This window comes from Salvelinus fontinalis, chromosome 8, assembly GCF_029448725.1.
Source record: "Salvelinus fontinalis isolate EN_2023a chromosome 8, ASM2944872v1, whole genome shotgun sequence".
Classification (NCBI taxonomy): Eukaryota; Metazoa; Chordata; class Actinopteri; order Salmoniformes; family Salmonidae; genus Salvelinus; species Salvelinus fontinalis.
In genome coordinates, this window is record NC_074672.1 from 40198629 (window position 1) to 40221756 (window position 23128).

The window sequence follows — 23128 nt, forward strand, 5'->3', positions numbered from 1 at the left end:
TTGGGAACAGGTTGAAAAGAATTAAACGTTTATAGCAATTTAGCTAGCTAGCTTGCTGTTGCTAGCTAATTTGTCCTGGGATATAAACATTGGGTTGTTATTTGACCTGAAATGCACAAGGTACTCTGACAATGCACACAAATCTGACAATTAATCCACAGATAAAAGGTTAAACCAAGTTTGTTTCTAGTAATCTCTCCTCCTTCAGGCTTCTTCTTCTTCAGACTTTATATGGCGGTTGGCAACCAACTTTAAGGTGCATTACCACCACTAACTGGACTGGAGTGTGGACCTCCGTTCATCTTTCAATCACCCACATGGGTATGTGCTCCTAAAAACCAATGAGGAGATGAGAGAGACGGGACTTGCAGCACGTCAAGCTTCACAAATAGAACCAAGTTCTATTTTAGCACCTGGCTACGCAGACACTCGTTGATGCGCGGGAGAAGTGTGGGTACAATGATTGAATAACATGTATGTGTACACGACGCGATTGGTGTGGTCAGCATGTAAGGAGCCTGGCCTGGGTTTAATCCTCAGTCTGTTCATTGGGAACAATATTTCTGCTCTGCCTCCCTGGCCTGCTGTCTGCAGCACCAGCACCGAGACAGAGGGAGCATTGGCATGAATTGGGGGGGGGGGTTAACTGCAGATATGGGATGTCAAGAAGACAATATGGCTTTCTCAGCCAGGGTTAGCCAGCAAGCTCTCTGGACCCTGTCTGCAATGTCCACTCAGTTTCTCTGTCAGAGGGCTATCCAGACAGACAGTAGCACCAGCAATGTCTGTGGCCCATTGTTCCTTCATGTTGCCGTCTTTCAGCAATAATAAATCAGGAGACAACGGCTACAGTACTGCAACATAACACAGCCTACAACATAAGGCATTCATTGAAAGGTAAGAACTAGCTCTCCTCAGTCTCCAGTTAGGCTACTATACATTGTGATGGCAGTCCATTTCAGAACCAGTTTGCACTAAAAGTCTGTTATTTAGCCATTGGCTCTAGATGAGGATGATACAAGTGCCAGACGCACGAGTTTGAGTGTTAAGAACTGCAAAGCGGCTGTTTTTTTTTTTTCACGCTCAACAGTTTCCCGTGTGTTTCAAGAATGGTCCAAAGGACATTCATCCAACTTGACAGAACTGTGGGAAGTATTGGGAGTCAACATGGGCCAGCTTCCCCGTGGAAGACTTTTTACTCTTTGTAGAGTTCATGCTCCGATGACTTCAGGCTGTTCTGAGGGCAAAGGGGAGGGGGGGCAACTCAATATTAGGAAGGTGTTCCTAATGTTTGGTATACTCAGTGTACACATAGAGACACTGTGGCAGAAACACTGTAGATCTTCTAAAACGAGTACACGATGGATTTGGAGGTCAGGATTAGGGCCCATTCAGGACAGGGAAAGCAGCCCAAAACTACGCTCCAAACTGGGTCAGTGCTATTGTTGCTCCCTCTGCCCAACCCTGGGATCCTCGGCTCAACCCTGGGATCCCCAGCTGCCATGGTCTGCAGCAGGCTAATCTCTCCACCTCCAATCTGGAGACAAACCCAAATTAGAGCAGGTTCCTGGGGTTAGAATGACCATCATCTGGCTAATTGATGTAGTGGCATGCCTGGAATTACACAACTAATGTTAGATAACACTTTCTTTCCAAGTTTTTAACCATTGATCTGGGTCATATGAATGGGGTCGCCAAAGTAATGCTGTGACAAGGATATCCTCCTCAGTCCCAGAAAGACAGGGAGCTGGCCCTGAACAGTCTATAGCTGTGCAGACCACCTCTGATAGAGGAGATCTACAAAGGTAGAGATGTTTGAGAGACATCTGTCTGCGAGCGTATTCAAACATCTTGACAGGAAACACCTCCCTCATAGTGACATTACTGTGAGGGGGAGAGGGAATCCCTGCAAACGAGGGTTCCCTGGGACACATTCAGCACCCTCTCTACAGGTTACCCACTCTGAGCACATATTCGGTGTAGGAAGAGGCTGAAACCAGGCGTTCTCTGCAGTGTGAGGCTATAAGGCTGTTGTGCTCAGATAACCAACTGCCAACTTGAGGTAATAATTGTGTGCAGTGCTGAACTATCAGCTCAACAATTGTCACAAGAAGGCCTCCCGGGTGGCGCAGTGGTCTAGGGCACTGCATCGCAGCGCTAGCTGTGCCACCAGAGACTCTGGGTTCGCGCCCAGGCTCTGTCGCAGGTTGGGAGGTCCGTGGGGCGACGCACAATTGGCCTAACGTCGTCCGGGTTAGGGAGGGTTTGGCCGGTGGGGCTATCCTTGTCTCACCAGCGACTCCTGTGGTGGCCCGGGCGCAGTGCGCGCTAACCAAGGTCGCCAGGTGCACGGTGTTTCCTCCGACACATTGGTGCGGCTGGCTTCCGGGTTGGAGGCGCGCTGTGTTAAGAAGCAGTGCGGCTTGGTTGGGTTGTGCTTCGGAGGACGCATGGCTTTCGACCTTCGTCTCTCCCGAGCCCGTACGGGAGTTGTAGCGATGAGACAAGATAGTAACTACTAACATTTGGATACCACGAAATTGGGGAGAAAAAGGGGGGTAAAATAAAAAAATATATATATACAAAATTGTACAAAAAAATATACTCATAAAATTGTAGTTCATGGCATCAGCCACAGAGGGCGCTACATACTTACAGTATGTTTTCCCTATAACCCTCGTCCTCTCCACCACCCCTACCCCTGACGGCCATGTTGGGATATAAATATCTCAACCATATGGCTCCAATAACGACTTCATCAGAATAAATCAGTCTCTCGGCAGGCAGCTTCCCAACATCTATCGGCAGGCAGGATTTAGGACCCTGCCCTTCAGCAGCGCGCGCCCCAGTCTAGTCGGCATGTTAGAGGGGGCAGCCAGACCTCCTAAAGGAAAGGGATGGTATGCACATGACACACTAATGCCCAATACGCCATTTTCTAAGAACTCTATGGATTGGAAGTCTATGTGAGGTTATTACCATATCATGCCTAAACCTAATATTTTAGTCAGGTGTTCAGTATCAGCCAATCCACAGGTAGTTTATTGATCCTCTTCCGATCCAACCATTAGTGTTCTTCCCCTGACGCTGATTCACTCCCCTTTCCCTCACACTCTCTCAGCCCTCCTCACCCCTCTCCCATTGGCACTTACATTTTAGTCATTTAGCAGACACTCTTACCCAGAGCAACTTACAGTTAGTGCGTTCATCTTAAGATAGCTAGCCCATCTAGGTCACATGGCACCAGGGGAGACAACATGGCCGACCTACAGTATAGGGAAAACACTGAGTGGACATGATAGGCAAGGTTGCTGTCAGCACTGTATCGTTTAATCCCAGGCCTTCTGCCATTCAAAATCACACGTCCCGACGCAGTCTCACTGGCTGCTGTGATGCCCTATGCAGAAAACAGGCAGCCCACATGACAGGCCAGGATGGAGGATAGTTTGGTGTCAAGCTGTCACATCAAATCAGTACGAAAAACGTATGAACTCACTACTGCAAGTCGCATGTAACTAATAAAACCAAGCACAAGATAATGATGGCCTAAACCTGTTCAGTCAGGGCCACCATTATCAACCCAAAGCACACTTTTCAATTAGCCTCGAGAACCTCCCTGATCGTACACATGCTATCCAGTCGGCGAACCATTCATGTAAGTCCTCATGATCAGTGAGGCTAAAGCAAATACATGTTGAGTTCAGCTCTGTCAACAATAGTTCATTATATCAATGAAAGGTTTTGCAATAATTCTATAACCATGTTCCCTGGGGTTGACTTGGAGATTCTCACGTGTGCTCATGATGCCCTCTTCTGGAGGCACCGGTGCTTTTAAGTACAGTAATGAAACTCCATTTCCCCTCAACAACTTGGATGGAAAAAGAACATCCTCTATCTGCTTTGTAAAGAATAGAGTTGAGGGGATTGCCATGACAACCACACCTCTTTCTTTTTTGTGATATAAGATAAAATGGTGAATGGTCCATTAGCCTAGGCACAACTGAGTCCACTCTAATGGTCATTATCATAACCACAACTCAGTTCACCCCAATGTTCTCCATAGTGTCCATTATCATAACCACAACTCAGTCCCCCCCACTGTTCTCCATAGTGTCCATTATCATAACCACAACTCAGTTCACCCCAATGTTCTCCATAGTGTCCATTATCATAACCACAACTCAGTCCCCCCCACTGTTCTCCATAGTGTCCATTATCATAACCACAACTCAGTTCACCCCAATGTTCTCCATAGTGTCCATTATCATAACCACAACTCAGTCCCCCCCACTGTTCTCCATAGTGTCCATTATCATAACCACAACTCAGTCCACCCCAATGTTCTCCATAGTGTCCATTATCATAACCACAACTCAGTCCACCCCAATGTTCTCCATAGTGTCCATTATCATAACCACAACTCAGTCCACCCCAATGTTCTCCATAGTGTCCATTATCATAACCACAACTCAGTCCACCCCAATGTTCTCCACAGTGTCCATTATCATAACCACAACTCAGTCCACCCCAATGTTCTCCACAGTGTCCATTTTCATAACCACAACTCAGTCCACCCCAATGTTCTCCATAGTGTTCATTATCATAACCACAACTCAGTCCCCCCCACTGTTCTCCATAGTGTCCATTATCATAACCACAAGTCAGTCCCCCCCACTGTTCTCCACTATCATAACCACAACTCAGTCCACCCCAATGTTCTCCATAGTGTCCATTATCATAACCACAAGTCAGTCCCCCCCACTGTTCTCCAGTGTCCACTATCATAACCACAACTCATTCCACCCCAATGTTCTCCATAGTGTCCACTATCATAACCACAACTCAGTCCACCCCAATGTTCTCCATAGTGTCCACTATCATAACCACAACTCAGTCCACCCCAATGTTCTCCACAGTGTCCATTATCATAACCACAACTCAGTCCACCCCAATGTTCTCCACAGTGTCCACTATCATAACCACAACTCAGTCCACCCCACTGTTCTCCACTATCATAACCACAAGTCAGTCCCCCCCACTGTTCTCCAGTGTCCACTATCATAACCACAACTCAGTCCACCCCAATGTTCTCCACTATCATAACCACAACTCAGTCCACCCCACTGTTCTCCACTATCATAACCACAAGTCAGTCCCCCCCACTGTTCTCCAGTGTCCATTTTCATAACCACAACTCAGTCCACCCCAATGTTCTCCATAGTGTCCACTATCATAACCACAACTCAGTCCACCCCAATGTTCTCCACAGTGTCCATTATCATAACCACAACTCAGTCCACCCCAATGTTCTCCACAGTGTCCACTATCATAACCACAACTCAGTCCACCCCACTGTTCTCCACTATCATAACCACAAGTCAGTCCCCCCCACTGTTCTCCAGTGTCCACTATCATAACCACAACTCAGTCCACACCAATGTTCTCCACTATCATAACCACAACTCAGTCCACCCCACTGTTCTCCACTATCATAACCACAAGTCAGTCCCCCCCACTGTTCTCCAGTGTCCATTTTCATAACCACAACTCAGTCCACCCCAATGTTCTACAGTGTACCTTGAAAAGCAAACAGAACACACACTGGGAACACTGTCCTCCATTCCCTCCTACTACACCAACGTTCCTCCAATCCATTTCTGACTCATAACCAACACGGATAGGAGACCCAACTGAGAGACAAAGTACAGCAACCTTTTCCAACCCCTTTAAACAGTAATAAGGCTCGGAAAATACTGTGACATATTCTGGGAGTAGGAGAAGGGCAGGTGGATTGGCCAACAATGATTCATACCATGACAACCATCTTTAATGATGCCCCTCATCAATAGTCATCATGTGCTGCCATGAGGGGGGAGGGTGCCGTGCTGCCATGAAGGGGGAGGGCGCCGTGCTGCCATGAAGGGGGAGGGTGCCGTGCTGCCATGAAGGGGGAGGGCGCCGTGCTGCCATGAAGGGGGAGGGCGCCGTGCTGCCAGCGTGGGCCCGCCCGCCTGCGTATGCCTGCCTGCGTCTGCGTCTGCCTGCCTGCGCCTGCCTGCGCGAGTGTGTCTGCCCCCGCCCGTCCCTGTCTGTCTGCGTGTCTGAAACTGTCAAGATGAGGTAAACCTGGTGCTTCATAAGCCCGCTGAGACACAGGATGTTAATTAAGGATGAAAGCAATGAAGGACTGAAAGAGAAGAAGAGTCATTAAGGGAATCAGATGCAGCAAGGCTTCTCTCAAGGCTCCTGCAGGCGGCTGGGTTGCATGTATTGCATTGTAAAGCCTCAGGGTTGTTTGGATTCAGTGAATACATCCACACTCAGTCTAATAACAGCAATCTACTACACATCAACCCAGAGGACACGAGGCTGTGCTCATCACATGCTAACAACATACATCGCCCACGCCCCGCCACAAGCAGTCGATTAGCCAATCAATCACCATAGAGATGTGTCCAACAGGGTCAACCGAGAGGAATGTGTGTTTTTAGGCTGACTGTGTAGAGGAAATAAGTAAATCGTGACGACGCGCCACAGAGAGAAGGTTACCGTGACGACGCGCCACGGGGAGAAGGTTACCGTGACGACGCGCCACGGGGAGAAGGTTACCGTGACGACGCGCCACGGGGAGAAGGTTACCGTGACGACGCGCCACGGGGAGAAGGTTACCGTGACGACGCGCCACGGGGAGAAGGTTACCGTGACGACGCGCCACGGGGAGAAGGTTACCGTGACGACGCGCCACGGGGAGAAGGTTACCGTGACGACGCGCCACGGGGAGAAGGGACCGTGACGACGCGCCACGGGGAGAAGGAACCGTGACGACGCTCCACGGGGAGAAGGAACTGTGACGACGCGCCACGGGGAGAAGGAACGGTGACGACGCGCCACAGTGTTTATAAAACAAATGTTAGTGCATTGACTCGTATCGCATAGATTTGTTCCTCTAATCAAACCGAATCATTTCAAACTAAAATGTATGGTTCATTTATGGTATCAGAGCCCATGTATCTAGATGTATATCAAATCATCTTGAAAGGAAAAGATGCCCATCCCCACAGACTGACCATCCTATTGTGGGTAGGCCTAAAGCTGCATCGATCTCACAGACTGACCATCCTATTGTGGGTAGGCCTAAAGCTGCATCGATCTCAGACTGACCATCCTATTGCGCGTAGGCCTAAAGCTGCAACGATCTCAGACTGACCATCCTATTGCGCGTAGGCCTAAAGCTGCAATGATCTCACAGGCTGACCATCCTATTGTGTGTAGGCCTAAAGCTACAACGATCTCACAGACTGACCATCCTATTGTGTGTAGGCCTAAAGCTACAACGATCTCACAGACTGACCATCCTATTGTGTGTAGGCCTAAAGCTACAACGATCTCACAAACTGAACATCCTATTGTGTGTAGTCCTAAAGCTACAACGATCTCACAGACTGACCATCCTATTGTGTGTAGGCCTAAAGCTACAACGATCTCAGACTGACCATTCTACTGTGAATAGGCCTAAAGGGCCGTCCACACCAATGACAACAAAAAATTTAGAATTATTATTTTGTGTTGTTATAGTCTAGGTATGATCATTTTGTTGTCCCTAAAAAGCTGGAGCGCAGCCTGGGGAGCACACCATCCTAGGCTACCTGTTATTTCATCATCTGATCAAAAATATATATTTCACTGTGTAAATTCATTGGGTAGGCTATAGGCTGTTCACTGCAGTGTTAGGCCTAACATTTAGCTAATGAATGATGGGTTGCATACGCTTCTAACTTGGCCACAAAGGATGAGATGATCCAACTTTCAAAACAAGTCCTTTTTGGCTAGCCACAGCAGTCCACTCGCTAGCTAGCCACAGCAGTCCACTCGCTAGCTAGCCACAGCAGTCCACTCGCTAGCTAGCCACAGCAGTCCACTCGCTAGCTAGCCACAGCAGTCCACTCGCTAGCTAGCCACAGCAGTCCACTCGCTAGCTAGGTATCTGTATAGCTTTCTAGCACATTCACTAATTTGTTAGTAAACAACTACCAAGCTAGTTAGCTACCACATGTTCTTGTCCAACTGTCAACAGAGTAGCCAGCAAAAAACAAGATATGCCAAATAACAGTCTAAAACCACTTGAGGGAAAATCAGATTTGACTATTCAGACATGTCACATGGTCAGGGATCAGATTTGTATCTGATTTCAAACCACCTATGAAGGTGGTTTGAAATATGACTTGAAATACCCGATTCCATGTGCTTTTGACTGTTCAGACTGGAGGAAAACAGATTCTATCGGATATGCAAAAAAATTGGATTTGAGTCACTTCAAATTGCCAACGTGAACACTGCTTAAGAGATGTTTGACTCACCTGACAATCAAAGTCCTGGAAGTTACGCCCATTCTGCAGAGGGATGAGAAGAAAAATTAGATGTATTTAAGTCATAAACAAGTGCCAGATATTTATATATATATGTTTTGATTGAACGAGATCCGAAGCGCCTCTTCTCCCTCATTATCCCTCAGTCATTCTGCTCCAAGGCCTGCAGAAGAGTCTGTAGAGCCACAGGTGTCACCAGGAGGCGGCAGAGGGCAACAAGAGCCATCTCAGATCAATGTGTGGAGTAAATTACCTCTAGTGGTTGATGCCAGAGCCTGCCTCTCTCTCGCTCTGTCTCTCTGTGCTCCCAGCAATGTGGAGGACACCCTGGGTTCTCGCTGTGTCATTACTGTCCTCATACTGAGCCCTCCACCCACCCTCATCATTAGCAGTAATGTACTGCTGGAGCGGAGACACTGAGCAGATGTCGCTGAGGAGCTAAAACAGGATCATAACTGCAGATAAGACCTTTTATTATTTAACCTTTATTTAACTAGGCAAGTCAGTTAAGAACAAATTCTTATTTTCAATGACTGGGGCTACTGGGGAACAGTGGGTTAACTGCCTTGTTCAGGGGCAGAACGACAGATTTTTACCTTGTCAGCTCGGGGATCCGATCTTGCAACCTTTCGGTTACTGGCCCAACGCTCTAACCACTAGGCTACCTGCCGCCCTTTACATGGGCAGAACACACAGGCACATTCCCTACTACAGTCAGTCAGGCCCTTTCATTCTAACGAGGCAGGGTCAAGGGGTTAATGATTTGCAGAGTGGTTCAAGTGCCTCAGCCATCCACTCTTGTGAGCAAAGTGGGACGGTGTTTTGAAACTCAAATGGCTGATTCACTGTGATATCAAAACCACAGCTCACTAAGCAAGCCCTCTTCCTGACAATGTAGACAACCTTACATCAGCTCCCAGTATCCACTAGCTACCAATATAGACACATCTAATCTGCCATCACATCTAATAACATCTCATTTCAATCTAATTTCATATCAGCCTCTCCTCTTCCCCAGTGCTTGACTTGGGCAGGAGCTCACCGGAGCTGAGTACCTACATCTCAAATGTTCTACTGCTGGAGCTACTGCACGTAAATATAAACAGTACCGGCACCCAAAATGTGTACCGGCACCTATTTCCAGTCCAAGTCTAGCACTGCTCTCCCCTATAGCACATCCACCCTATAGCACATCCACCCCTGCAGCACCTCCAACCCCACCACCACGTACCCCAGCCAATCTCGTTCCCAGGGTAACTAGCAGCAGCAGCACCCTGGGGCCTGGCAGGCAAATTGATCAAATGTAAATAAAAGGAACCGATCTATGCAGAGAGTGCAGACTGACTGAAGAGCAGAGCTGTGCTAAGCTGATCAGCCCAGGCTAGTGACTTCTGAACCTATTGGTGGGAGTAAAGGAGTGGGTTTATTCTTCCTGTCCACTCACCTTATCTGTGAGCAGGGGCTTGATCTCAGTCAGCTGCACGTCCTGGAGCTCGTCCATCTCAACTTAGGTCTGACAGCTGTCAATCACACCTGAGGGAGACAGAGAGAAATGTATCAGACACAGGAAGCAGTAGTAAGCTACTACCACCAACTTATTTCCCTGACTTCAACTCCCTGAGTGATATCCTGTATTCTGCCAGCATGAATAAGTCTGAGGATAGAAGACTCAAAAACAGAGATCAGGAGAAACCAAGAGAGAAACAGCGGCGCCGTTGCCATGGACACAGAGTGTCCTCTTAACATTGCTCACTAGATAGGAACAGGATGCTATAGTGGTAGATTAGGATGTGTGGACTGGAGCTCTGTTACCCACAGAAAGGGAGCAGAACTGGGAAGAGAGACAACAGGATTAGAGAGCAGGAAGAATCCCGTTAACCAGAGATGGAGAGCACTAGAAATGAGGACATGAATAAGTAATGACATGGAGAGGGAGTATTGATGTAGTAGTACTGACACGTCTGGCTGGAAATTGTCAGTATAATAACTGCTACACTTCTATTTTATGACGAATCCATTTAAAATAGAAATTAGATTCAATCGCAGTAGTAGCTTAGCTACTCAAGTTGTCAGAACCCCTAAATGGATACTAGTATGAGTTTTCAGCCATTCACTGGCAGACATATTCCACTGAATTCTAACAGTGCACCAAAATAATTCCTATATTATTGCACACTGAGGGTGCAATAAGGGAAAATACATTGTGTGTCATGTGCATTTGGGCATGTCAACACCGACCCTCATCTCCCTCCCCATGGGGGTGTCAGTGGGGACAGTCCCTTATCCTGTCGCAGTAGGGGAGCATGTGACCGAGTGTCATCACTGTGTGGCCAATGTCTAAACGCTACAGTAGTGGTGAAATGAGCCAGAAGAGAACCAACAAGACAAGGATCTAGCAAATGGCCCCAGGATCACATGTAGTGGATATCATCCTGACTGTCATGATGAATGTCCCCTGGTTTATTGAACGCTCCTCTCTCTGTGCTGCTATGTCTTTTTAGTGAACGTTGCCAAGTCTGTCCCAGTTCTAAATCTAATTATATGTGGGGTAGATGAGGACTTCACAGCATGCCTGTGTCTCACACGGTCTCACTCACAATCTGGAAGGCATTTTTTAGACAGAAAACAAAGGGATTTTAAAGTGTGGGCTGAAAATAGAATGCATCTTTGATGGGCACATTGATGAAGAGATTTTCAGCAGAGAAGTCAACAGAGCCTACCACTCAAACATGTCTCTTTCTATAGTATTGATTAAATTACAAAACAGGCAGGAAAACCAAACCTGGGAAGCCCACTAACAGGAAGCTATAAGTGGACGGAGGTCAAAGCAACATCTCCGTACAATCTCTCTCAATTAAAACCAGATCAGCCAAGCATACTGGAGACTGGAGAGGCGGTATTATTCCGGGAGAGGGGATGGCTCCAACACTTCCTTCAATGTGACAAAGCTGAAGGGGGGACAAACAAAGCCAAGAGAAAACCTGTAGTGGCTGACGATGGTTGCACTTGCTGACCCAGGAGATGATTGTTTTTTTTTTTGTTACCAAAACTCTGCCTGCAGCTTACCTGCCTGCACTACTGATGGATCACTGGAGACGTCCTGAACGAAGCAGACATTATTTCTCCCACCATGTTAGATCAGCTCAATGACTACGCTAAGGGATTTGCTTTCAGGAAGAGTCGAATGAAGTCGATGGCAGCCAAGGACAAAGACATTACATTGTAAGACAAATAAATAACTGCTATAGCCATCCATGCTTTCTCTCTCTCTCTCTTCGTTCAAACTCATTGCGAGTTATTTTCGCTGCTGTATTTAACGTTTAACAAACGAGAGCAGGCTTGCGTCCCTCTTCAAACCATCTATTCTAGTCTAGCTTTTCCTGGGAGAGCAGTTTCATTGTGCAATAGAACACTGCAGAGGCTATAGCTAAATTAGAATCTTATGCATATTAAACCCTAATTCATTGGCTAAATATAAGGCTAATACTGCATTGAATGTATTGCCTGAAAGAGGGAGGCTAGCACATCTACCTTGAACAAGATTATCTATTATGGATGCAATTTGAATGGAATTTATGGAGAAAGACATTTTTTTTAGTCAGGACTACCAGGTCTACAAAAATTTGACAAAGTTGCATTCATAAGTTTTATTGACAAAACGTCAAACAAGTCAGTCAGTGAGTTTGGCGTTTGTAACAGTCACTATGTGAGCTTATTATTCCTTATGATCTCCTATGTAGAATTAACCTTACCTTCTAATGACTTGTGTAGCTTGCGAGTGTCACAGAGCAAAACATATCATGAGTCTCTCAGCTTTTCATGGATAGCTTTTAATATAGTTTGTAGCACAAACCATTCGGACTCTACAGATGTTTTTGTAGGATCCGCTCTTGTCTCACAAGCCCTACCAGCCTGCTAACATTACATTAGCAGTGAATGAGTATGCCAGTTGCTATCAACACCTAGCTTCCAGCTACATAAAAAGTAAACCAAAGTTTTGGAAATATATAACGGAATCTAAACAAACATCAAAGAATGTTAGCTATATCCAGTAGGGATGTACGATATATCGGTGAACATTAGCTAAAAATTCTGTGTGTATCGAGCAGTCAACAAGTCCAGCAGTCATTTGAAAGTGTAAGAACATTTCAGCGAGAAAGGAGAAATCCATTAAAGCCAAGATAATGGAATTCATTGCCCTTGACAATCAACCGTTCTCGGTCGTGGGTGATGTTGGCTTTCGCCAACTGGTCCAGCATCAGTACACACTACCAAGTGCGCTATTTTTCCAGATGCTGCCCTACCGGAGTAACACAGTAAAAGCGTCACTGCTATTAGCTTCACGACATACTATGGAATGCCGTTTGGGCCTTTGCGTGTCAAAAGATATACACATCAAATAACACTATTTGACAATAACACTATTTGAATAGTTAAATAAGCTTTTAATTTGACACGTCAAATAACACAGTTCTATTATAGAATGTTGTGTATTCTGAATTTGCACGTGCAAGCCAAGCACCACTACTATTAGTAGCACTGTCAAAGCTGTACAAAAAAAAAATCTGAAAACAAGCAAACACTGGCCATGAACGATGTGTTTACAATACTGCGTTGATAATAAAGCATTATTTGTTCGTCCGCAACTTCTGGGGTAGCTAGCTTTAGCTTGGTACCTAACTACAGTGGTTCCTCATTTAAAAGCTGCGAGCTTGCACCGCAGGACTTTGAGGTACCCAGCATCACGGCTTCATTGCTCCAGACCACAACAAGGGGGAGTTAGAGCACTCATTATACATTTGGGTCCCAAGGGTTTTATATGACCAATCATATCGAGTGGTTCCAATTATGAATTTGACACGAGCCACCCATCCCTGAGTGAAGATGGCTGACAAATCATTTAAGGTGGAACCAAATGTAAGTAGTTATAACGTCATAACGAGTCAAGCAAAAAAATGTACAATTGAGAGTAATGTTAGTTAATGTAGATACAAACGTTTGTACATATTTTTGTCAAAGTTAATTTACGAAAATATCTATTTAGCAAGTTTGCTGACTAGCTAACATTATTTAGCAAGTTTGCTGACTAGCTAACATTACCAAGCTAGTTAGCTAGCCAGCGTTATAATAGGAGAATGAGTTATAATTCGTGTTGTTTAATGTTTTAGGGACTCCTGAGAAAACCAGCAAACCAGGCTGTCATCTTGTGAAACAGTGGATGTAAAGAATCAAGCTATCTAAAGCATTTACTGCAAATTGAACGTACAATTGTGTAAGCTTGCCTTGCAATGCAGCTGAAGTAACTTAGCTAACTATTTACTTGCTTATTGTGTAGTAGAGGATAAAAATAACTGTATGCCTATGGATGTGTAGCTAGCTACAGTATGTAGCCGATCTGTGTATGGACCCTAAAACATTTGGTATGAATATTAGTTCAGAACCAGAATCTATGAACCTCAGCTATCATAGTTGTTGTATCAACTTCAAGTCTGGATGGCACTAATGATGCCTATGGATAGAGTAGAATATAATAACTCTATTGTGCCAAGGATGCAAATCCTATATACATGTACTGTAGTTATTACCACGCATGAGATTTTCACATTGTAGCCTGTACTTTGAATATGTTCACTGATCATGTACTCTTCCTTGGCAAATAAAGGTGCAGTTCAGGTATGAATCTCTGAGACATTCTTTTTCAGTCATCTCAAACTCCATTATTTGAATGATGCTGTGTCTGCATGTATGTATTACAATTATACACTTCTACAGTGTTTACCGCTCCTGCACCTGGGACATTAATGATTACACATTGTAACTATGCAATAGACAAGAAACATGATTTAAGTAACGCTGATTTGTAATTCCTATACAGGAAAAGAAATATGCATATCTAACTCCCTGCCTGCGACTGGAACGAATTGCAAAAATCTCTGAAGTTGGAGACTTTTATCTCCCTCAACAACTTTAAAAATCTGCTATCCGAGCAGCTAACCAATCGCTGCAGCTGTACATAGTCCATCTGTACACTACCCACCCAATTTACCTACCTCACCCCCATACTGCTTTTATTTATTTACTTTTCTGCTCTTTTGCACACCAGTATCTCTTCTTGCACATGATCATCTGATGATTTATCACTCCAGTGTTAATCTGCTAAATTGTAATTATTCGATTTATTGCCTACCTCATGCCTTTTGCACACATTGTATATAGATTCTCTTTTTCTACCATGTTATTGACTTGTCTATTGTTTACTCCATGTGTAACTCTGTGTTGTTGTCTGTTCACACTGCTATGCTTTATCTTGGCCAGGTCGCAGTTGCAAATGAGAACTTGTTCTCAACTAGCCTACCTGGTTAAATAAAGGTGAAATAAAAAAAATAAAAAAATCTGAGGACACAGGATAGTATTTCAATGAGATACTTAATTTCAACTAGTGGAGAATGTGAAACACTTTACTGAAAGAAGTTCATTATCCAGGTGTTATAAATACATAATACATGCATTATAATTATGATAATTGTAATACATTATATATACAAGTTCAATCTGTACTTCAATGCACATATGGTGTGCATTATAAAACAAGGAGGATACACGAGGTGGGGAGAGAGGTGTAGAAGACAGAAAGGGAAAGAGGTAAGAACAGCGGGCAGAGAGCATATGATTCATGAATTACAGTGCCACCCTAATATTCTCTCAGTTCATCACAATTGCGGTTTCTCCTAACCAGCCTTGGGCCCCCATTTGGCCCGAAGGTTGAGGTGGCGATGAATGGACTGGCTTCCTCTCTCACATCAAAACATATCTGCAGACGAGAGACAGGTGGATAGTGAGAGACCATGATTAAGCATTGTTTTTTTTATTCTAACACAGTCAGTCATCATAATCATCAGGAGGTGAAATGCTAAACCGACCTTGGATCATTAACTCTGGGACTACTACATCTCTGTCTGTATTTCAATGTAAAGCATCTTTAATAATACTTCCTGTTGACCCAACCAAGTGACCTCTCACCTATGATCATGCTGTGCCCTCTGTCAGCCAGTTCAGATACAGGAGGGGTTCACCAAAACAGCTGCTCTAACCTAGAGGATTTAGGGAGCAGGGGGAGATGGATGAAGATGTCATTTTCAGGATACGTCAATACTGCACATAAAGCTTAACACCAGACTGGTATTGTGGTTGTTCCTTAGGTGATGGGAAATATGCAATGATACCTGCACCATCTACACTCTGCAAAGACTCCCTAACTCTTTGTGTTCTTTCATCCTTCTGTAAAAAAAGCTAACCGTTAGTCATGAAATATGATTATATATCGACTATGAAACAAATATGACATGGCCTGCTTATGAGTTGCCATGAAAGAAAGTTAGATTAATTCGACTGGCGAGAACAGGCGTTCGTAGCCAAATGCCTTTGGTTAGCTCGAGAATAATAATTGCATGACTTATCATTCTACGATATGTATGTAATATAGTAGAATGTTATGAACCGACACTAAATCGTAGGAGCTAAATACTAGCTATGTAAAAGTTGGATGGAAGAACGCCCAGTGCTGCTTACCTGAGATGCCATCATCACACAGTCCTTCTTAGGTGTCCGTTATGACTTCTTTTGTGTCAGAAAAGTTGCTTTCAGAACAATTATTCCATTATTTGATGGAATAGAAACACCATAATATGAATCAAATTAATTAAGCTAGTAGCAGTCAAATGTTTGGACACACCTACTCATTCCAGGATCACAACTATGAAATAACATCGGTCTCCAACATGCCCCGCATTCTGTAGTACAGACATGGCCTGCTCTCCCTTATGTAAGGAATTAGGCACTTTCCCATGTTTACTACAGTATATATTGTAGACTGCACAGTAGCCTAATACACATTTTGTTAAATAATAATGAAAATAAATACTCTTTCAAAATGAAGATGTTGATTTAGTTATGGATCCATAACGAATTACTATGGGAATAAATATCTTTGATTTACATAAATATTGGAAGAAAGTTGTCTAATGAAGGCAAACAATTTAGAGAATCCTCCAATCCTGTAGCCTACTCCCTACCATCACGTTGTACAGCGTCATATTTTCCATTCCATCCTAATGGAAACCCTGAGGGCTTAGTTTTTCCTCTGAATAGAAACACCATAATATTAATCAAATTAATTGAGCCAAATTTCTTAAAATCAATCCCATATACTATGTTATTACAAAAAAGGTTTTAAATTATCTGGTAATAAAAATACGGAATACTATCAAATGCTTCTCAAAGATGCCCTCTGGTGGTCAAACTAGCAATAACAGAAAAAAATGTCTGACAATTTAATGACGTGCCACAGAATTCTGCGGCAGCACGCAAGGTGTGCCACAACTTTAAAAGGAGGAACCACTGTAGAACCAATACAACCAGCCTGAAAACAATGACCAGTAGAAACTGCAGTCATTTTCATTATTCTTAGCAATGATAAAGTAATCCTTGTGAGTAAGTATTAGCTAGGTAGCCACTTGTTGTTTGCCTATTGAAATTGAACATCGGTTCATGAAAATAAATAGCTAGCTACTTAACCCTGGGATTAGGCACCATAGTAGAATTTGCGGTTTGCCTTCAAAATAAAAATACCTCTGAAAGTGATGCAGAAGATTACAAATTGTTGGAATCATGGCATATTTAGACTAGATATTGTTAAACAAGATTGGAATGTGAAGCAATGAAATGGGGTATCAGTCTACTCGGTGACTCACAGAACACAACTGTGAAGAGTTTACGCAAATATTAGCGTTGCAACTCTGAGGTGTGAAATCACCTCAGTCAGCCTATTGTGTGTATTGAGATTCATATTGCACTGTACAGCTTTTCCTAAGGATTGGGAATGAATGAAATGGGGTATCAGTCTACTCAATACCCAAGATATTTTTTCCCAACATCCTCCTCAGTTATTAGACTAATGTTCTCCCCAATGTTCTCTGGGTGTCACTGAGTAGACTGATACCATGTCATTGATCTACAATCTATAGGTAAGGCTGTAACAGTGAAATAAGTATGCCCCCAATGCAACTCTAAAGTATAATGCATCCAGTGTGATTTCAGATTTTTCAAATGAACAAAATTGTCTTTTGTTGATGTTATAAACAACATTCCAACCTCGTTTAGCATGATCTATTCAATTACTACAAAATGTACCATTTGTATTCATTTGCATCACTGTCAATGACATACTTTTATTTTGAAGGCTAACCGCAAAGTCCACTATTGTGGCTATTTCTTGTGGCTAGCTTCACATAGATGGGTCCGACCACTAATCAAATAAGAACTGTTATACAATTAGGGTTATTTTAGATGACACCTAGCTATATAGTTAGCTAGCAAACTATATAGCTACTGAAACAGATGTTGTTTTGCTATGTTCTTGGGGAAGAACATTGTTTGCATCCATTTGCAGCTTAAAAATAAATAAAAAAAGACCAGCACTGTAGGTGCGCGAGACAACTTTACCAGCATCATAGCATACGTATCAATGAATCGTTCTGACATGAAATAGGAGTGATAGTGAAATAACTACGTAAAATATGTATGAACGCGTTAAATTGTGACGCGCAGTCAAATTCAGGTCCTGATTGGGCAACAAGCTTATTTGACATGTCAATTAGTGATATTTGACGTGTATCTTTTTTTGACATTTAAAGACCCAAGTGGCGTTCCATAGAAATCCTGGTTGAGAATGAAACGACTGAACAACGAAACAGCACAGCAAGTAAGTGAAAGAAATTGGTTTTGATTAGGTTTTACTGGTAAATGGGGACATACGTAAATGCCAACAAAATAACTTTTTGGTCAGTGTAGTGTGTAACCTTTATTTAACTAGGCAAGTCAGGTAAGAACAAATTCTTATTTACAATGCCGGCTTACCCCGGCCAAACCTGGACAACGCTGGGCCAATTGTGCGCTGACCTATTGGACTCCCAATCACAGCCGGATGTGATACAGCCTGAGACCGATGCGTCCATGTGTGTGTGTTAACTATTTAACTGTACTGAATGCTTAAAATAGCCACTAACATTTTAAATATCGGTAGCGTTTTTTGGGGGGCAAGGAAAATATCGGTATCGGCCAAAAATTTCATTTCGGTGCATCACTAATATTCAGTTATGTTAGCCAGTAATCAACAAAACTTTAATAAAAAAAGGTAGCCAGCTAAAGTTAGCTATTAGCATCACCAGGTAACATTAGCCTAGCCAGCCTAGACAACCAGCACGGCTACGGTCGGCATGCTAGAGCCCAACTACTGAAAACCAGCTAAAACAACACATAACAACCGCAGAACAAAAGAGCAGATACCATCGAATGGGCCCCAGGCATCAATCTGTAAGTAAGAGTGAGGGAAATTCAATAGCGAGAAATATTCAAAATGGATAGCTTCCAGGTGTCAAATCAACTAGCGCACTAGCACTAAGTAAGGTGGAAAAAGTTACAAAACTTGCATCGCCTACTTCAGAGATCATGACAAAAAGTTGACAAAATAAAAAGGAGAAGAGACAAGGTAGCACTGTTGCACAATTAGAGCAAGCAGGTATGATTTTGTCTTTCATTTTGAGCCCACTGCAAGAATGCACCAGATCCTGCAGTCTAAAGCATTCCAACTAGATAATACAGCCCCAAAGTCTGTGAAAATCAAGAGGTGTTGCTAAGGCCGAGCTAGCATATGAACTCTTTAGCACAGAGTAGATCCTCCATATGACGTTGAGAAATAGTGCATTGTGGGTAGTTCCGAAGATATCTGGAAATAAGTTAAATATAAAAATAGTTAGAGGTAAGCAGATCGTGTCAACTAACTAAGATTTTGACCATACAGTGTTGTTACTTTGGTCAGTAAAAACACATCCTTCCTACCCTTTAAAGCAATGATATTTGAGTGATAGGGTTGTTTAAAAAAAACAACTATGCAGCTGCTTTTTTACAAATCAAAAATAAGGTGACCCCCCCGAAAGCCAGATGGTGATATGTAAATTAGGCATGCATAGGCTATGCTGCAGTAAATGTACCTGTCGCAAGAAAACAATATGATACATGCATTGTAAACTGCCATCCATATGAGATGCACCGTCTGTCCCCACTCTCAGCATTGATGATTGATCATGCAGACAGAGGCCATAGAGAAGCCAGATTTAGACATTGCATATAATTTAACAATTCCATTTCACGTCATGCTGTTGATAGAAATAAATCTTTATATTTTACCGGTTCCTCAATTATTTATCCCGGGAAAAGGGAGTGGGTGAAATCTCAGTAAATCTCTGTAACCCGGTTCCTGCTATTAAACCCTAGTCAGGCGCTCTGCAGCAACAGAGACACTGTCCCAAGATATGAGCTGTGGATGAGTCGGTCAAACTAACACGCCCACACACAAATCTCTGACAAACACACACACACACCGACAATCCCGCTAACCATGCCATACACAAGACAGGACTGAGATGACCTTTTCCCTTAAAAAAAGAATCACAAAATTCTATTTTCTAATACGTCAATCACAAACCCTGTTATTGCCATACACACTAATATCCTGTCCATGACCATGTGTATCACAGAGTCTTTCACAATCAGGTTATGTAGCTCACGTCATCAATTGTAATCTAGTATAGCCTTATTTTCAGGAAGAAAGAATAAGAAGAGATTAACATGTCAGATGAGTTGATAAATAATGAGTTTGAGAAAAGCAGTTGACAGAGTAGCAGGGCTCGACATTAACGCTTGCCATCTTGTCCGGGACAATTAAAAAAAGAATATAGTCGGACAAGAAGAATATAGATTTAAGATGTCGAAATGGACAAGTAAAAAAAATTCAAAAATCACAATCAAACAATTATGCCGACCAGGTTTGGATCAGAGGCCAACATTGGAAAATAATATAAAAATACATTGAGAAAAAAAAAAAGCCTACTGATCAAAGTGTAGGTGATATGCATATTGGCTACAGCCTCATGTTAAAACTGACGCTGACATGAGGGGAGCACCAGAAAATGAAGCTGAACTTGAATGAGATTTTGAAGTATATAAATATAGGCTAAAAGCCAGTCATGTTCGACAAATATAATGAAGGACAACTAACATTAACGTCTAAAGGCTTGATTCTGTCGACATACGAGGCACAGTTGGTTCAGATCAAATGGTCACAAGATCCGAGTGAAAGACAGTGCATGTTGTGCACCGCACATCACCCACCTTGAATCTGAGAGGCGGCGGTCAGCATTTTGAAACTATTTAACCATTCACTATATCGTTTAAAACCTGGACATTTTATGAAGCATGTCTTATCTTGTTTCAAAGTAGCATAGCCAAAACACAACCATACAAATGTTGAGGGAACTAACACTTAATGCCATTGAAACCAGCATTTCTCTCATGTTCCATTGGTTTTCAAATTCAATATTCTTTCATTGTCCCAAAGCAACCAAGGCATAATTCTAGTCATATTAATTACCCATCCTAAATGTTGCTATCAGATTCCCCCTCTTTCTAACGGAGTATTTTCATCTTTGTCACATGAAATCGCAAGTGCATGCGATGCACTTTTCACCAGTAATAACTTTTTGGAACAGTGCATATGCCTATACTAGCCAACAGTCATGTATGTGTGCATTTGTTGAGCTTATAATATGAAGAAATAAAACTATCAACATTTTAAACTAAAACGGTCTGATCTGCTGCATCAGCCTCATTGCTTTACACTAAAAATGGTGTGCAGTGGTTGTATGAATGTTTAATCTGTAGTCCGAGAACTGTCCCAGAGTCTGTTTCGAACCGTAGACATATTTATCGTCTGAGGGACGACGGGTCGGCCCTAATTTCAAGCCCTGAAGGGAATTATTTTATAAAGACATAAAAAGTATTTGGTTGTAATTGTAATGTTGCAATATTTTATAGGCTACCAAGGGCGGCAGGTAGCCTAGTGGTTAGGGCGCTGGGCCAGTAACCCAAAAGGTTGCTAGATCGAATCCCCGAGCTGACAAGGTAAAATTCTGTCATTCTGCCCCTGAACAAGACAGTTAACCCACGGTTCCCCGGTTGGCCATCATTGTAAATAAGAATTTGTTCCTAACTGGCTTGCCTAGTTAAATAAAGGTTAAATAAAAATATTTTTAAAAGGGTGGCCAACCATCCTGCAGGAAAGCCTTAAAGGGACAGTGTTGTTTTTTTGAGACCGATATGCAAAGCAGCCAATAGGCCGAGTGTAGCCTACATTGTTGTCTGATTCTCTTTGTTAAAAAATATTGTAATGCATTATATTCTGTAAAGTGGTTCTTTGCAGTGACCTGAGCTTTTGGACAAGCAAAATAATACTTGTCTGAAAACAAAGTTAGTCAAGTATTAGTAGGGATGGTCACAGCCAGGGCTATGAGGGAGAGGGGGGGGGGGGGGGGGGGGGGACAGGTGAGGATCCAGTGCAGCCAGGCAGTGCTACTGTAATATAGGCCTTTCCCTTACAGTCCCCAGATCTGCCTAGACAGTTTTCTGCCCAGCACTGAGCATAGTAGACTAGTTCATGTATCCTAGATCAGAGGAATCATCAGCCAGCATTCTTTAGCAAGACTAAAGACATTAGATAAGAATCCTCAATCACTTTGTAATGGATATACACAGACATGCAGCGATAGATACACATACAGCCATACAGACATGCAGCGATAGAGATACACATACAGCCATACAGAGACACAGACATGCAGCGATAGAGATACACATACAGAGACACATACATGCAGCGATAGAGATACACATACAGCCATACAGAGACACAGACATGCAGCGATAGAGATACACATACAGAGACACATACATGCAGCGATAGAGATACACATACAGCCATACAGAGACACAGACATGCAGCGATAGAGATACACATACAGAGACACAGACATGCAGCGATAGAGATACACATACAGCCATACAGAGACACAGACATGCAGCGATAGAGATACACATACAGAGACATGCAGCGATAGAGATACACATACAGCCATACAGAGACACAGACATGCAGCGATAGAGATACACATACAGCCATACAGAGATACACAGACATGCAGCGATAGAGATACACATACAGCCATACAGAGACACAGACATGCAGATCTGATTAGTCTTATTGAGAGACAGATCATGGCAACTCCTAACCCGATTTCTCAGACAGAGAGCCATGGCCCAGCTCCCCCAATTCCCTCCACCCACCCAGCGCAACATCTGCCCGAACGGAACCTAAGTTGCCATGGTGACCAATCTTCGTCATCAGGTGCGAGAAGAGATATCATTGGTTATCCCCATTCCCCAACCACACAATTAAAATATTAAGGACCTGCCTGTATTCATCGAAAAAGGGAAATGAAGATGAACCGAAATGATAAAAGATGGGACGGAAAAACGGGAGAGAAGCAAATACAAGATATATACACTGAGTGCAAAATGTTAACATCTGCTCTTTCCATGACAGACTGACCAGGTGACATCTATTATCCCTTATTGATGTCACTTGATGAATCCACTTCAAAAATCAGTGTAGATGAAGGGGAAGAGAGAGGTTAAAGAAGGATTTGTAACCCTTGAAACATTTGAGATATGGATTGTGTATGTGTGGCATTGAGGGCGAGACAAAAAATTGAAATGCCTTTGAACGGGGTTTGGTGGTAGGTGCCAGGCACAGCGGTTTGTGTCAAGAACTGCCACGCTACTGCATTCTTCACCTTAAACAGTTCCCGTGT

At 43.3% G+C, this 23128-nt stretch overlaps 1 protein-coding gene across 3 annotated transcripts in view; it reads right to left on the reverse strand.

Moving 5' to 3' along the window:
* The window catches only part of LOC129861233 (protein NDRG3-like), a 59501-nt gene that overhangs the window by 25600 nt on the left and 10773 nt on the right, over positions 1 to 23128 (reverse strand). For all 3 annotated transcript variants that reach the window (XM_055932462.1, XM_055932461.1, XM_055932465.1), the window contains exons 2-3: positions 9811 to 9899; positions 8358 to 8390 (exon numbers count right to left, since the gene is read on the reverse strand). In XM_055932462.1, the coding sequence (XP_055788437.1) occupies positions 8358 to 8390; positions 9811 to 9867 (90 nt within the window). In that variant the 5' untranslated portion in view covers positions 9868 to 9899. The remainder of the gene's footprint in view (positions 1 to 8357; positions 8391 to 9810; positions 9900 to 23128) is intronic.